We start from the raw sequence: 16,124 nt of genomic DNA on the forward strand, positions 1-16,124 counted from the left end.
CCTGCCATCTTCTGGGGAAGAGATGAGAAAAGATGAGAGCCCTAGAACTTCTCGTATTGAGACACGGAAAGGCTCCACAGTCAACAGGATTATTCCTGTTGTACAGCAAAGTGTGCACATTGTTTCAGTTGACTATCATAACCGCGGATTCCATTTCCCCCTGCTTTTTATTTCCCAACCAATTTAAAAACATTTTCACCATAAAATACTACAACTCCCATGATCCCTTACCACATGCATGTGGTTTCTAGGACAAAAGTCAGTTCTTGCCTGTTCCCGCTTCGTGCTGTTGCTGCGTTCAGCTCTGGTTCAGTTCAGGGACAGGGAAGAAAAACGCTGGTTTCGCAGTGGAGCAGAAAAGCGCCGCCAGCAGCGAGCAGCCTTCTGGACCGGACCTTTAATAGTAAAACTACGAAGAGCTATGTTACTTTTCCTGACTGCTGAATTGTTTTGATTTTATGAGCAGAAGAAGAAGCGACCAACAATCTAAAAGGTACGGCCACTTCGCATACCTCCAGTAAAGAGCTCGACGCGATTAACTTTGACATAAATAGTGCGTGGGAAAGCTCCCACTTTGTCGTCGTCAGTTTTTGTTAGTGACTTATAGCTTTATGATAATACCTGTGAGCAAAATATCAATATCAAATATCATATATAAACAAGTTATATCATTTATTTTGTTTATCTATTTTAAAAAATATTAAAAATAGTCATTAATCTGTGTTCGTAGCTTGACCACACTGTAGCGTTTTTGGACGGATCTAGAGCGGCAGATCTATTTCTGGCTGCAGTGTTCGTGTGAATGGGGCAGTTTGTTCGAGAAAACAGACCTATTTCATTTGACTAAAACGGCTAACAGCCACCAGGGATGCTGAACTTTATACAGTGTATCCTCTTTGAATAAATACACATGCAAACAGGGTCTCAGTCCAGACTTTTCCACCAGTGGATTGCAGTCTGGCCATGTTAGCTACCTCTGATGTGTCCGGTAGTGGAGGGCGGATCGATCCAAATATCGACAGTATCGATCCCAAGTCGGCATCGGTATCGGATCGATACTAGCCTGGCGATATCGATTCTTTACTTTGAGTTCTGCTCATTTACAACGCTGTGCTTTCGGCAAAAACGAAACAACCAGGTCGCTGGACTCGCCGCTCCTGTGTCAGCGGAGAGCAGGCACACTTTGCTCCCTCTCCTCCACTCTTATGTTTTGGTGTTGCACTGACAACGTGATGTGACTTAGACACTTTGGGGGTTGTTAAGTTGTTTACATATTAATTATATTTTTTTGTTTTTGTTGTTGAGAATTTTAATTGTAATTTTTGTATTAGTTTATCAACAGTATTTGTTTTCATTTGTTTACTTAAGATTAAAAAAAAAAAGATCGCCACCACGGCAGACCCGATGGCATTTTCATGCTTCGCAGCATCATTTATTCTTACAATAATCACACGGTTGTTGTAACAGTACATTCACGGCTTCAGCTCTCCCGCTGGCAGCTGTACACATCACCACCACCAAACCTGCAGCAGCATCGCAGAACATGCCCTGCCACATACCCTGCCACATACCCCCCTCGCCCGCTTCACCTCACCCCGCAAGCAGGCGAGGAAATCGGCCCGGACCATCGGCGCACCATGCCCCAGCCCAGTGACGGGGAAGTGTCCACTCTGGCGGTCGCCCGCGCCTCCAGCGGAAGCCCCGGAGCTGACCTGATGGCCACCCATATGACAAGCAGCAGCGGTGCAGCAGGCGTGGAAGTGAGCTGGGGCTCACAGGCAGCTGGGCACGCAGGACCATGCAGCCTGCGTGCCGAAGTGGACAGCACGCCGCCCTCAGGCGTGGCAGGACCCCCGCGCACCTCGACCTCCGTCTCCAGCTTGGCAGGTCCCGCTGGCGCGCCAGCCTCCGGCTCACCCCGAGCCGCGCGCTGTCCACACGGTTGCTGTAACAGTAGCCTGCATTCAATGGCTGCAGCCCTCCTGCTGCCAGCTGTACACATCAACACCAAAAACAACAACAGCACAAGCAGCGCACAGGTTTTAAGCCGGCGAGGCACCATTGTAGATGCAGTGAAGGTGAGTCCATCTCACCTGCAGCGGCATCGCAGACCACGAGCTGCCACAATAATAAAACGTTTTTTATTTAATTATAAATAAATTATTTCTCCTAATTATGTCCTGGGTTTTAACTAAATAATAATACCAAAGGAAACATCACAAAAAACACTGAAACACAGGTCATGAAAATTAATTGCGATTTAGCAATTCAATGAGGCATCCACCTTATTTATTGAAAAGTATCGGTATCGGTATTGGTATCGGCGATACTGGCCCGAATTTACTTGGTATCGGATCGATACCAAAATATGCAGTATCGCACACCACTAAGTGTCCGGTGTTCGCTGCTCGGTTATCGTGGATTAATACACTGTGTGAGTGTGCGCATGCACTGATCGTGAACAGCTTTGCCATACTGCTCTGTGACTGAGGTGCCGCTCGGTCTTGCTGTCTAATCCTATTAGCTAACCCCAAAACAACCATACAACACAACACTGACACTTTGTGTGCTAGACGGTTTTTTTTCCCCTAAACTCATGGCCATGATAAATGACTCAACTTAAGTTAAAGTCTGTCCGATCTGTTGGAATACTGCTATTCAGATTCTCAGCCTGAACTTCACTAAAAGTACCAATAGTAGCTTTATTATGAGTAAAAGCCACATAATTTACACATAATTTATTACCATTTCTTCAGTTCAATCTATAAAAATTGTCAACGATGCCACAGTTGACAGACATAGTATTTTTCCACCAACGAGGTGATTCCTAAAGAGCTACAAGTCTTGGCACATTTTTAGTCCTTTAAAAAATCTGAGGAAACTGGATAAGTATACAATAAAATAAGAAGTCACAAGGTAAAAGATATCTGAAAATCATGCTCATAGTAAGTAAATCTAGCAAAGACCTGAGACAGGACCTGAGAGATGAGAGATGCATCTGGGCCTTCAGTTGATCCATCTATTGTTTACTGAAGCCTCATCAGAACTGGTCTCATTAGAAGGGCGGCTGTCATACAGCCATTCTTAAGGAAAGGTATAAAGGGAGAAAAGGCTGAGGTATGCTAATTTGCACATGAATAAATCAACGTACCCATTTCCGATTTTCCTTGAAAAATATAAGGATCCAAGGAGTGGCACAATGCTGTATTCTGTTAGAGTATAATGAACCCGGCCAAAGTTTTCAATAATGGGGTCAGCATTGGTGCAGGTAATCCTTATGAACCAAAATTCAGGATTTGGACTAATTCAGCAGTGACTGAACTTTCCCTGATAACGACTGTGTTTAGTCTGTTCCTTCCCATTACATGCAAGGCCACCTGGGTTGGCTGGAAGACTGTTTACTTAGCCTGGCAAGGCGAAGGACACTGTCTCAGCTGAACTCTGGACACGCACACACGTACATATACACTGATATGCACACACTCATCCCCCCCCCCCCCCCCCCTTTCCAAACGCCTTCGACGCTTATTCCCTTCCGATGCTGCACCCTTTACCCACCCCTGTTGCTTGTCATGTGTTTCTTTGGTGTATTAAGAGTTTTTTCATGTGCAGAGGTGTTTTTTCCTGTTCTCAAACTGATCTCCCTGTTGGAGCTCAGTCTGGGGGGAGTTATTTTTTTCTCTTTATCTTTCCTCATGTGGTGCATTTTCCATTGTTATACCTCTCTGACCTGTCTTTCCCATGTGATGTTTTGTGTAATGTATGTATGGTTGGAGGGTAAGATGGCGCCAACCATTGCGTGCAATAGGTCGGCAGCCTTATGAAATTTCCCCTTGTGGGACTAATAAAGGTATATCAATTCAATTCAAAATAAGAGTAAGGGGGTTGTGCAGTAGTAAATTGATCACATTTTTAACGTGGATGGATGCAAACTCCTTCTTTTTTAAAAAAAATTATCTATTTTTGGACAAAGTGGCAAAATACAGGCACAGCATAGCACAGTCTATAGATGACAGATTCATGGCTACTACCTTAAATGATGCCTGGGTGTAGATGTTGTTTCATTTTTTTCCTCTGTCCTGTCTGTCATTCATTCTTGCAGACTCTCATCATGTTCACAGAGGTCCTACTTGCTCTGGTGATTGGTGGACTGATCTACTTCCTGGTTCAGAGGAGTAAGAATCAGGTCCTAACAACAGAGGATGGCTGGTGGGGTTCTGGAGCACCCCGTGATGCTGGGGAGGACGACACTATCCGCTCCTTCAGGGTAACCACCAGCGATCAAGAGCTGGAGGTTAGTTTTCCTCTCAGTTGGTCACACAGGATAGATGGTGCATTTGCTGCTAAGAAATTCCACCTCGCACAAATAGACTTGTACATCTTCTCTTATTTCTTGTCAGGACCTCTACAGGAGGATTGATCTGACTCGTCCTTTTCCCTCACTGGAGGACAGCCAGTTTAATTATGGCTTCAACTCGCAGTACCTGCAGAAGGTGGTCTCTTACTGGAGAAATGAGTTTGACTGGAGGAAGCAGGTCGACAAGCTCAACCAGTACCCTCACTTCAAAACCAAGATTGAGGGTGAGACTAAGCTGGCACATTCATGAAGAAGAATGCTGTTGGTTGTCTCTAACCTGTTAAAAATCTGTCCAGGCATTGATATCCATTACCTGCATGTGAAACCCAAAAAGGTGCCAGAAGGGACGAGTGCTGTTCCACTGATTATGGTCCATGGCTGGCCTGGCTCCTTCTATGAGTTCTATGGATTGATCCCTCTGCTCACAGACCTGTCAAACCCACACGACCTCGTGTTTGAGGTGGTGTGTCCCTCCATTCCAGGGTATGGCTTCTCTGAAGCACCACATAAGAAAGGTGAGCCTGGGATTTCTTTACTTTGGCCACATTATCCCATCATCACTGTTGTAACAGTATCACCAGACTCTTTTATCATGGTCAAAGACTTTAAAATAACCATATTTGTTGAAGGGGAAATAAAAAAACTACCCTGCACCCAACTTGTTAATACAAGTTGGGTGCAGGGTAATTTTTTTGTTAATTGGTAAACCCTAAGCAGTCACAAAGTGTACAAAGGACATTAAATACACAAAACAGCGTAAATCCAGGTTGACCCTAATAAGCTAAGTAAGAAAGAAGGGGACCTTCCTCATCTTCCTATCCCAGACCCTGGAGAGGTCGCAGAGTGAAAAAATAAGAAATCAGAAATCAGGCACTTTTTCATATGTGCACACATCCACTTTTTATAAATGAGCAACATAATTAGCTGCTTCTCCACTGTGTCTCTCAACTGTAGCGGTTGGACTGCAGATGGTGGCAGCAGTACTCGCCAATTTTAGTGTAGTGCCTCATGAACCTCTTGCAGAGCCAGATTGGAGTTACCCTTTAGCTCACAGCTGAGCTCCAGATGTTAAAAGTTGCAGTTGGTCTGACTGTAAGGATGAGATCCTCTCTGGAGACACAGCTGATTTATATCAGTTATCACGATTAGATCAGAGAGACCTGGCCAGTGAGCCAGCTGGTAGAGAAAACAGGATGGTCAGTGGTTAGCAGCACTAAAATAAATGTTGGAATTCACTGTTAGTAAAGTCAGTGTGAAGGAAATGCAAGAATGCTGCGTTTTCTAACTCTGTCTCCATGTGAACAGGTTTTGATTCGGTCTGCGCGGCTCGTATCTTCCACAAACTGATGAAGCGTCTGGGTTTCCAGCAGTACTACGCTCACGGTGGAGACTGGGGCTGGCTGGTCACCACCAACATGGCTCAGCTGGAACCCAAGTATGTGATACAAGAGCTACACCAAATGTACTGGGTATAAATGACGTCTTATTGAGAAATATTACACCAAATTCTGAGCATGGCACTAGTTTTCTGTAGTATACTTGTTCAAAGAACAGTAGACCTCTGTGAGGCATGCAAACATTTTTGTATTTCTGGACATTTTTTTTGTAAGCAGTCCTTTTTTTTTTCACCCCCAGAACTGTCAAAGGCTTGCATTTGAACTTTGCCCCGCCCTCCAAGCCAGGGCTGTCCATGGCTTTGTCCATGATGCTTGGCCGGCACTTCCCTAAGCTGTTTGGCTTCACTGACTTTGATATTCAGCGATTATTTCCCTGCATGGAGAAACTGGTGGTAGAATTCATCAAAGAGACTGGCTACATGCATATCCAGGCCACCAAGCCTGACACTGTGGGTAAGAACTTGGAGAAGATGGTTTCAAGCAGCATAACCCAGTTCAAGTCTGACTGGGGAACTTGGTTGCATTTTCCTGTACTTAATATACTTGTAATTTCCCTTCAAATTATTTTATTTGCTCAAGATTCCTAAAATATTTTGTGTACATTGAATTATATTTTGCTTTCTGACCCTTGAGGTCGAGGGCTGAATGACTCTCCAGTGGGTCTAGCTGCCTACATTCTGGAGAAGTTCTCCACATGGACGAGCCATGACTTCAGGAACCTGGATGATGGAGGACTCACACGGTGAATACAGCAGAATATTAGAATATGTCCCACTAATATTAGTGGAACCCCACCCCAACCGGTGGGAGCAGATGGCCCCGCCCCTCTCCTGAGCCTGGTTGTGCTGGAGTTTTCTTCCTGTCAAAAGGGAGCTTTTCCTTCCCACTGTTGCCAAAGTGCTTGCTCATAGGGGGTCATTTGATTGTTGGCGTTTTCTCTGTATGTATGTACCTTGAGGCGACTGGTGTTGTGATTTGGTGCTGTATAAATAAAATTGAATTGAAGGTTATAAGAAGTTGTGAACTTGAGTAGTAGCATGTGTATTAGCAGTAGACAATAGAATAGACAGCAGCAGCTGTCTATTCTGAAATAGGCTTGTTTCCTTAGTTTTTCAGTTGTCAGTAGTCTTATATCAGTGGGGTCATGTGTTGCAGGAAGTTCTCTCTAGATGACCTGCTGACAAACGTCATGATCTATTGGACCTCTGGCTGCATTATCTCCTCCATGAGGTTCTACAAGGAAAACTTTGGCCAAGGTCTTGATGCTCCACATGCAAAGTAAGTGAGAACAAATGCCAAATTCCCATAAAGCACATCAGCAACATCTTATTGGTTGAAAGGTGTTTGTTGTTAACAGTCTCCAACAGCTCTGTGCCACCCAACGTTGTCATTTAAAAACCTAATTTTGAAATATTCAGAATGACTTGTTTAGTAAAATCTAATGCTGATTCACAACTGTCACCGTCTCCTCCCAGGATACCAGTCTATGTCCCCACGGGTTTCGCCTGCTTCCCCAACGAGTTGATGCACACGCCCAAGCTGTGGGTCAAACAGAAATACCGTAAACTTGTGACCTTTACTCCCATGGACCGCGGTGGTCATTTTGCTGCTATGGAAGAGCCCCAGCTGATGGCAGAGGACATCCAGAAGTTCACAAAGATTGTGGAAGGGAAGGTGAAAGAGTAGAGGATGTACCGACAAATACAGAAGTATGAATAGACATCAGCTGGGACAAAGTTCTGAGCAGTAAGTGGACATACTTCATCTAGAATCAGAGTCTAAGCTTTGTATTTCTTATCTGAACTGGATTCTGTAAGATAGGATAGCTCTCTAAGTGACACTATGATAAAGTCATATGCAGTGTTAATGGTGAAATAATGAGTGGTAGCTGAAATTCAAAATTTCAATCTACTGTTTAGAATTTAAGGCTACACCTTTCATTCTTAAACTTGCAGTTTATTTTTATGAAATTTATGGAAAAGTTGGACGGTCTCTGGTGAAAACTAGAGCTTAAACCTGCATTCTTGCTAAAGACCAGCAGGGGGTGGCAAATCTGATTAAAGAAATGATCCTGGTTGTATAGAAGTCTATGGAAAAACCGCACAGCTTCTCACTTGATACATGCACTCAGAAAAAACTTTACTGATAGGCTTTTGGTGTCAACTGAAGGTTTCATGTCTTGTTAAATATAAAATGATACCATCTTTGCATTCTCTTTGATCTACTTGGAGTAAAGTAGGTAACAAAACAAGGTAAAATCGCACAGCTGCAATAATGATTGTGCAGAGTCTCTCAGTTTCTCAGTCAGATTTACCCTGCCCAATGATGTCTGGTTTCAAAACATCAAGATGGCAATAGTTGCGAGGTTGAAGTCAAGGTTTAAAATAGCTACAAAGTAGTGGGTGATGTGACAGTGGTTAGATCCATCTTTTATGTCTGTGATGTCTCAGTCGTCCAGGTCATCATAGTCTAAGGAGCTTGGAAAGAAAAGCGTCTTTCTGCAACTTCCCACTCCATGAATCCAGGGGTCCGTTCACTAGTTTCTAACTTCCTTACAGCATCTCTCAGCCTCGTAGTTGTGAGAACAGTTTCTAAGCAGCTGCAGATGGGAGGTTAGGGGGCACATGGTGGGATTGTGTTGACAGCATAAACAAGGTGCCAGGCATTCCTCTGACTGATAGCACGAAACCTCTGCACTTAAGCCACAACAATAATAACACTTGATTGGCTTAAAGCTTCAGGTTATGTTTAAATTTTTTTTTCAGAGTCATTTAAAACTAACTTGGAAGTTGAAAACCTTTGAAGTCAGTCGTCTGTTGAGACATTCCACAGCTTCTTACGCAGATGATCCTTTACTGCCTTGGAGTTACTTGCCAGGGTCTGTAACGTGCATCAGATTTACATCTTGTGTCAGTTAGCTTTTGATTGGCGGCAGTTTACCCCACCTTGATGTTGGTGCAAGTTAATTTAAAATATATATTTTACTATCATGGCTAGAAATTCCTCATTCGAGGCCTAACAATATAGTGACAGTGCTGCAAAACGAGTTAAATCACAATCAGAGCTCCTGATGTCTCTTTAAGAGTTTCCTTGTATATCTGCTGTTGCCTTTGAAAGTTAATAAAGATGTCAAATTCAGAACTGTAAGCTGCAATTTTGTGTATGTTGCCTTTCCAAAATCACCAGACTGACCTCTGGCTCCATTTTAAACCCAATAAAACTGACGCTGCTTTAAATTTCTGTATTTCAGTTTCAGTTTTTGACTCTCTGACACAGCTCCACTGCTAAAGACTCGTTCTGAGAAGTATGTGTAAACTTTACTGTGTGTTTGCACGTTTCTGAAGTTTCTTCTGTGTAGAAATGTACAAAAGCCACAGACCCAAACTGGCTCCCAGTCTGCAGCTCATTTTGCAGTTCTAGGATTCTGTAATTCAGACAGAATTTAAAATGTCCCACATGTCTACACAGTCTGGACGTGTGATAATTCAAGTTGTGGTTGGAAATGGTAGCTAATGGGAGTGTTGGTTACATTACCACTTTGTCCAAAATTAACTTTATTGTAATTGTGCATAAGATTTTATTATTTAACAAGTTGGAGTGCCTTTAAAAAGCTGTTATTCAAGGTGGTCTTTGGTTAAGATGTGAAGCCTGAAAACTGCAACCTGGGATTAAATATTTAACAGTTTGCAAACAAACTCAAAAGGACTAAATTATATATTTAGTTGTTAACAATGAGAAAACAAGTAGCCCAGATTGTTTTGTTTTATTCCAAATCCGTGCTTTTTGGCTAAAACTGAGCTTCATTGTTTGTTGTAATTATAATTGTGTTCTTCAGTAAGCAACCCAAGTCCAAATGTCTTTGGCTCTAGTGCAGGGGTCTGCAACCTTTAACACCCAAAGAGCCACTTGGACCCGGTTTCCACACAAAAGAAAACACTGGGAGCCGCAAATACTTTTTGAAATCTAAAATGAAGATAACACTGTATATATTGTTTGTTTGTTTTTTTACCTTTATGCTTTGTGTGAACAACTAAAGTAAGTAAGTAAAGTTTATTTATTAAGCGCTTTTCACAGACAGGCAGTCACAAAGCGCTGCACACAAATATTAAAATAAACAATACAATCAATAGACATTATACACAATGTAAAAGATCAAATGTAAATAATGTAAAGAATATAAAATACGTAGATCAACAAAAGGCTTGTTTGAACAGAAAGGTTTTTAACTGCTTTTTAAAAGAATCCACAGAGTAACTAAGGTGTGTTGTTTATGAAATCCATGAAGTGCTACAGAGAAAATTACATTTTATTTATGTAATTAACACATTTTGAACTCTTAAAGAAATATAACAAAAGGAAAGACACCCAGCTGGACTAAAATGATCCAGCAAACAAAAACTGTTGTGAGCTACCACCCTTATATCGCCTTTGGGCTTTTGGAGCCTTGACCTGACTTTTAAAAAATAATTAAAAAAAAAAAAGCACTATGTTGCTAAAAAAAAAAAGATATTTGCAAAATTCTGCCTAAATATGTATTTTACCTGGTTAATGTGTGTGGCGGGGTGTGGTCTGCAGCGCTGCTGCAGGGGAGGCGGACGCACCTTAGCGGCACCAGCAATCTCACCTCGCCGTCTTAAAGTCTGTGCTCTCTGTGCTGTTGAAAAGCTACAGCTGGCTGTATGCGTACAGCAACCGTGTGTGGAAAGCGGTCAATAAAGAGATGCTGAAAAGCATGTTCATGCAAACATCGTAGGGTCTGCTGTGATATGTTCACAATAAGACTTATGGTCCCAAACCTCTGCGCACAGCGTCTGCAAATCGGGGCTTTCATCTTTACGCAGGACTGTAAGCTGTCATCCGTGAGGCGTGAGCGGTGTTTGGCCTCACATCAGCTGCTGACATAATGTGGATCTGAAGATCCATAATTGGCCTACCTGGGGTTGAAAGTCTCGATAAATGCACGGCGTTTCGGCGGCTTCCACGAGTGATATAATAAGAGATAATTTTATTTTTATATTTCAAAATCACAATAATCTTCCAATTTAGAACTACAAGTTTAAAAAAGAACTAAACACGAATAAAATACACTTCAGCTAAATACAATTTATTTTCCCAAACCACCCGGAGCCGCAAAATAAAGACTAATGTCTTTATTTATCTAAATATGCGGCTCCGGAGCCGTGGGTTGCCGACCCCTGCTCTAGTGGAATGTTTTTTTTCACAAGTCACTCTGACCTCTTCAGAAAATATTTTAATCTTTCTGTGCTGCCAAAAGGTGTTCCTCCAGCCTCTGTGCATGAGTTTGTGTGTTCAGTATATTTCTTTGTATTGAAACGTTTTATTGTAGTTATAGTGTGTTTGTCTGAGGCCTGTATTCACCAGCTTGAGTGACTTTCAGCAGAAAGCTTTCTAACTTTTCATATCCATTCACATCAATTTCTAATGTAAAATGATCAGATTAAGTAATTCTTATGTAATCCGCTTTCTTAAACAGTCTTTTGTGTTTGTGGGATCTAATAAGTGAATTATGCAGATGTGCTTGTCCAGCTTTGCGTTATTAAAAAGCTTATCTGGTTCTGAGGTTCAGTAATCCAGATGAGGGCTAAAATGCTCCACATGCCTGCTGTGTCTGTTCTTGCTAACCAGCTTGGGTGACCTTTGCTGCATGTCACATGCTTCTCTGTGAGAATAAAACCTTTGAGCAAAAAGCCTCGGAGGCAGATTTCAGGCTCAGTTCTCCGTTTCTTACATGGAATAGGAAGCTGAGCTTCACTGCTAGGGTTGCCCAAGATTTTGGATTTGACAGCTCTGACTACCTTCCTACTCCTAAACACTTGCTGGTGTGATGTACAGCATTAGCTTGCCACAAAATCAGATTCATGACTGTTCAAGTCAAAAGTGCTCCAAGGCCATAAATGTATTTCTCACTGCTCCGTTACATCCCATGTCGCGCTGCCCCAGAATTCTGTTTCCAGCTGTTAGCACAGCTTTGAGGTTCCCAAGGCCCCCACAGTGCCCTGGCTCAGGACACCCTCCCAGAGCAATACTCCCCCAGGCCTGCCTGCCTGCCTGCCTGGAACTCTTGGCAACCAAGCAGCCAGGGGAGGATCAGGATGACCGGGCGGCTGAGATAAGGACCACATGAAGTTCCCCACATTACCTCACCCGATAAGGAAACGAGCAGAGATTCACGGAAAGCCAGAGCGAGAGAGGGATAGAGACAGAGACGGTCAGACTTGGGAGGATGTCTCTGGGTGGATGGTGATTCGCAGAGAAGCAGCCATTGTTTAAGGGTCTGGGTGGAACTGGTGTCCCACAGAAGTCTCATGAACTCTAAAGAGGAGCTTGGAGCTGCCCGCAGCAGGAAATCATCTCATTAATAACTTCATGAGATCAGATGAGCATTTCTGCTGTTCTTCACTTAACTAGTCACATCTCATATACAGATTTGACTTCAAAAATGTGCTCACACTAGATGAAGGGATGACCTCAGATTCTGTTTTCTTTTGGGTCCAGCAAAGTACCTAGGAAAAGAAAGTATCTCTCATAGCAATCTCCAGTACTGGAAAATAAAGCTTCATCCGTCCAATGAAAACACACTGAATGTAATTTAATTTCTCGAGACTTGAAGGGAATCTACTGCAGCACTTTGGCAGCACTCATGGCAGCGAATCCTCTGGAAGGTCTCATGTCGGTTGCAGAAAACCACCGGCTGGTTTCTGGCTGTGCAGCCGAGCCGCAGAGCCGGCAGCCTCTTTCGTCCCAGAGCCCAGCCTCCCCGCACGGACACAAGCTGAGCGTACGCAGCAGTCGGGAGTCCAAGAAGTGGGTGAGTTTGAAATAATGCTCCAGGTTTTTTCCTCTTCTCAAACTCAAACATGACCCTGATTTTGCAGACAAATTATGCAATGCAGTGATTGATCACTTCCAGCAGCTGGTGGGAGACTGCAAAACCTTTCTTGCATGATATGAAGAATTTCATGAGAACATCTAAAATATGTGTTTATTTAAAGTAGCCAAATATAGTCAGTATTTTTCTCAGCTGTGGCACAGCCTCATACAATGTGTGGAGGATCTTCCCTCTTCTGAGGTCTGGTTCAATCAGTTTGTATTAACCGTAGTGACATGGAAACGCCGAGAAACCCAGACAATTAGAGAAGGGCGCTTGGAGAACAAACAAAGTAGTCACTGTGTCACCTTGTTGACTTACATGTGAGCGGCAGCGATCATGTGTGGATGTGTGCTGATGAAATATTTGTGAGCAGACTGCTTGGGTCTGTCCTGCAGGTTGACCTGTTTTCTTCTCCATTAATGCAGAACTTAAAGCAGCAGTGTTTTGTACACTGTCAGAGCAGCTTCATGAATATTCTCTTTATTTTCTCTACTACCTGAAAGCAGCAATAATGCAGTCACAAAATCAGAACGCTTTTGTTTCTTTTAGTAATATTTGATAATTAGTCTGCAGAAATGTCAGGTTCTCGGCATGCTCTTTGCAGCAGGTACAATCAGTGTGTGGGTCCAGGTCAAACCCCGGTTCTGGTTGTGGGTCCGCGGTCCTGAACAGGGCGCTGAGGGCTCAGCACTCCCCGGAAAACGCAGCCCGAGAGAGGAGCAGAGTACGCAACCTGCGGCAGGCCTTTCACACTCTGCAGGTACAAAACACACACACTTGCCTCAGAGCTGTTACGTTACACTGCACTCTCAGTAGTTCTGCTGTACGCCCGTCTTTGGTGACGGCTGAAAAAGAGGCCATCACAGCTGATTCTCCCTTCTTTGCAGGCAGCTCTACCTTCAGTCCCACCTGACACCAAGCTCTCAAAGTTGGATGTTCTGGTTCTGGCTACTAACTACATAGCTCACCTGACAGAGACCCTAGACCAAGGAGGGATGCTAACGGAGCACACGGCCTCAAGGCCGGGTGGATACCTGCATCCTGTTAAGGTTAGAAAGTGAGGGCTCACTGCCTTCCATGCTATGCCCATTATTGTCTTAGTCACATATATTATACAACTTGAAAAGACTTGATAATTGGCCATCACTAGTCAATAATATGTTCACTGTGCCTGCGCAAAATACTTTTAGCTACAGTCGAGTAAAAGAGGTTTTCACAGGATTCTCTGCAGTTCCTAGATGCACCTTTAGTGCTTGTTAAAAAATTCAGGTGTTTGTTAACACAGTACCACGAAGTAAGAGCTATACCTCAGAATCTCCAGGCATCAGTTAGCATGTTAAATGTTAACGTTTGTCTCCGTAAGACTGAACAAGTGTGGCTTGTTCACACGTTGAGTGTAATGAGCTGGTTCAAATACAGAATGTACAGAATTGCAGAATGTGTAGCTGTTCTTACATTTATCCAGAGTCATGTTTGATCACAGGCTTAATCTGTGTCTCTTCTCAGAAATGGCCCATGCGTTCTCTGCTCTACTGTGGGAGTGTGGGAGAGCTGCTGTCAGCCAGTCAGATGACTCCACCTGGACAGGACAGGACACACCCACTGAGTCCTACCTTAGAAGGAGACGATGAGTGAAAGCCTGTTTTATGCTGTTTTATATCTTTAATCGTAACCAGCTATTGGTAGCAAAGCTGACATCAAAAGACACTCATGTGCAGAGATAGGCAAATTTCAAAGGATGTGGTGCACTGCTGCTGACGTGTGCTTAAAGACGAGCAAGGCACACATTTTTATGTTACATATAAACAATGATGTTTTTGTCAAAGTACTTTTTTTAATCTAAATGCGGAAGTTAAATGAACTTTAATGAACCTGCAGCTAAGTTTTTACTTTCTGGTGTTGGATTTCTTTCTTTTAAATTAAATGTGGTCATGTGTCTTAAACAGAAAATAAAATGTGTTTGTGGAAAAAAATCACATTTTCCCTGTAAGGAAGAGTCACCTGTTTTCTTTTTTTTCTTTTTAAAAAAAATAAAGTCTAAGTTTGTGAGGTTTTCCTACTTTATTATTTGAATGTGTGTGTGTGTGTGATCACTGAGTGTTCGTTACAGCAGTGCCACAGAATGTAACCATTTACTTGCACTAGGACAGCAGCGACTCTTAACGGGTCACGCAGGTTCAATAATGCGTAGCGTAAGACCTCCTATACAACTCATCCCATCCATGCTCGACCTACCCCAGATGATCTCCTTGTAACATAAAAACACAGAGATTGTAATTATCAGAAATCACTCCAGAATAGCTCTGTGGTGTTTTTGAGCCTGTAGAGTTACTGAGCAGTAAAGTGAATATCACTGAAAATGTCCAGAGTGCCACCAGACCCCCACCAGCAGCTTGTTCACCGACCTTCCATCCCTCAACTTTTAAGTTTTAAGAGTTTTTAAGACTGCAGTAATCGGTAACGATGGAAAAGGATCCAGGTTGAATATAAGTGAAATAAAGTCCTGTTTATTATATGTTTTTGCTACAAAAATCACATGAATTCACTTTTATTTCTCCCCACCCCTATCCACCTGCCCCACCAGTGAGGCTCACCCACAGTCTGATCGACACAGTTGTACAATACTGCAAAGACAAATCCAACAGTCCTCTGTTCATGAAATGTGACAACTACCAATTACAGTTTCAAATATAAATAAGTTGTTTCTGGGAAGCTCCTATTTGGAGACTTTAGCAAGGTTCATGCACAGCTGGACTTACTTCAAACTAAATCACTCCAGTCTGTTGTAAGCAGTGACCAGTGCACCGGGGTCATCACACAGTTAAAAAAGACGTTTGGTAAGAGAGAAGCAGATGTTGTATATCTGTTTGCCTTGAACCACCAACCCCCCCCCCCAAAAAAAACCCCAAAACCCCCCCCAAAAAAACAACAACAACAAAAAACAAATGCAGCTAAAAAAAAAAAAAGATGAAATTTCAGAATCGTTTATGGACGTTTTGGATCTTTTACTCTGGAGATTCAGCATTGTATATTCTGTGTGCAATTATAATAACTTTATTTCTGACTAAAACCCAATCGGATGATATCCAAAGACATTCTCCTATAAAAAACAACCTCCCCTGACATTAGTGTGCTGTGATTGAACAACGCTTTGAGATAAAAAACACTCCCCACTTTTTTCCCACTCAAGTCATATTTCATTGACTCTCATATTTGTGCTGAATGATCCCGATGTCATTTTAAAAATAAGAACCTGAACCAGTAAGTCACGTGGATATGTTTGTTGGGTGTAGTACAGATGGGAGACAAGACTAACTGGAAGCGTCTCCCCCTTGAACAAAAATGGGCTCAGCTCCACAAGCAACAGCCCAACGTTCAAGGCTACTTCTATAAATCTGTCTGGGGCTTGGGGGGGAAGGGGGTCTCCTCAATTTCCCATGTGTAGCGATGACTAATTTGGAGCTGCTGCATTCTGACT

At 42.9% G+C, this 16,124-nt stretch overlaps 2 protein-coding genes across 2 annotated transcripts; both read left to right on the forward strand.

Annotated features, from left to right (window-relative positions):
- Nucleotides 1-259: 259 nt before the first annotated feature.
- ephx1 (epoxide hydrolase 1, microsomal (xenobiotic)) lies at nucleotides 260-8,990 on the forward strand. Its single transcript, XM_085134324.1, has 9 exons — nucleotides 260-493; nucleotides 4,103-4,294; nucleotides 4,401-4,581; nucleotides 4,654-4,872; nucleotides 5,663-5,792; nucleotides 5,993-6,207; nucleotides 6,388-6,496; nucleotides 6,910-7,032; nucleotides 7,230-8,990. Exons 2-9 carry the CDS (start codon nucleotides 4,112-4,114, stop codon nucleotides 7,438-7,440), a joined length of 1,371 nt encoding a protein of 456 aa, XP_084990450.1. The 5' UTR covers nucleotides 260-493; nucleotides 4,103-4,111; the 3' UTR covers nucleotides 7,441-8,990.
- A 111-nt stretch (nucleotides 8,991-9,101) lies between these two features.
- Nucleotides 9,102-15,534, forward strand: tcf23 (transcription factor 23). The gene is made up of 4 exons (XM_085134325.1): nucleotides 9,102-12,583; nucleotides 13,251-13,406; nucleotides 13,534-13,695; nucleotides 14,153-15,534. The coding sequence occupies exons 1-4, from the start codon at nucleotides 12,416-12,418 to the stop codon at nucleotides 14,279-14,281; spliced, it is 615 nt and encodes a 204-aa protein (XP_084990451.1). The 5' UTR covers nucleotides 9,102-12,415; the 3' UTR covers nucleotides 14,282-15,534.
- The last annotated feature ends 590 nt before the right edge of the window (nucleotides 15,535-16,124 follow it).

Source organism: Neolamprologus multifasciatus, chromosome 15 (genome assembly GCF_963576455.1).
Source record: "Neolamprologus multifasciatus chromosome 15, fNeoMul1.2, whole genome shotgun sequence".
In the NCBI taxonomy this organism is placed as follows: domain Eukaryota; kingdom Metazoa; phylum Chordata; class Actinopteri; order Cichliformes; family Cichlidae; genus Neolamprologus; species Neolamprologus multifasciatus.

What these genes read in the sequence shown, in the direction of transcription:
- ephx1 (XM_085134324.1), top strand. Translation starts at nt 4,112, where the DNA reads ATGTTCACAGAGGTCCTACTTGCTCTGGTGATTGGTGGACTGATCTAC. An exon ending in ATGGCTCAGCTGGAACCCAA is followed by an intron (nt 5,793 to 5,992) that starts GTATGTGATACA and finishes TTTCACCCCCAG; the next exon opens with AACTGTCAAAGGCTTGCATT. An exon ending in CACCAAGCCTGACACTGTGG is followed by an intron (nt 6,208 to 6,387) that starts GTAAGAACTTGG and finishes CTGACCCTTGAG; the next exon opens with GTCGAGGGCTGAATGACTCT.
- tcf23 (XM_085134325.1), top strand. Translation starts at nt 12,416, where the DNA reads ATGGCAGCGAATCCTCTGGAAGGTCTCATGTCGGTTGCAGAAAACCAC. An exon ending in GTCGGGAGTCCAAGAAGTGG is followed by an intron (nt 12,584 to 13,250) that starts GTGAGTTTGAAA and finishes TGCTCTTTGCAG; the next exon opens with CAGGTACAATCAGTGTGTGG. An exon ending in GATACCTGCATCCTGTTAAG is followed by an intron (nt 13,696 to 14,152) that starts GTTAGAAAGTGA and finishes GTCTCTTCTCAG; the next exon opens with AAATGGCCCATGCGTTCTCT.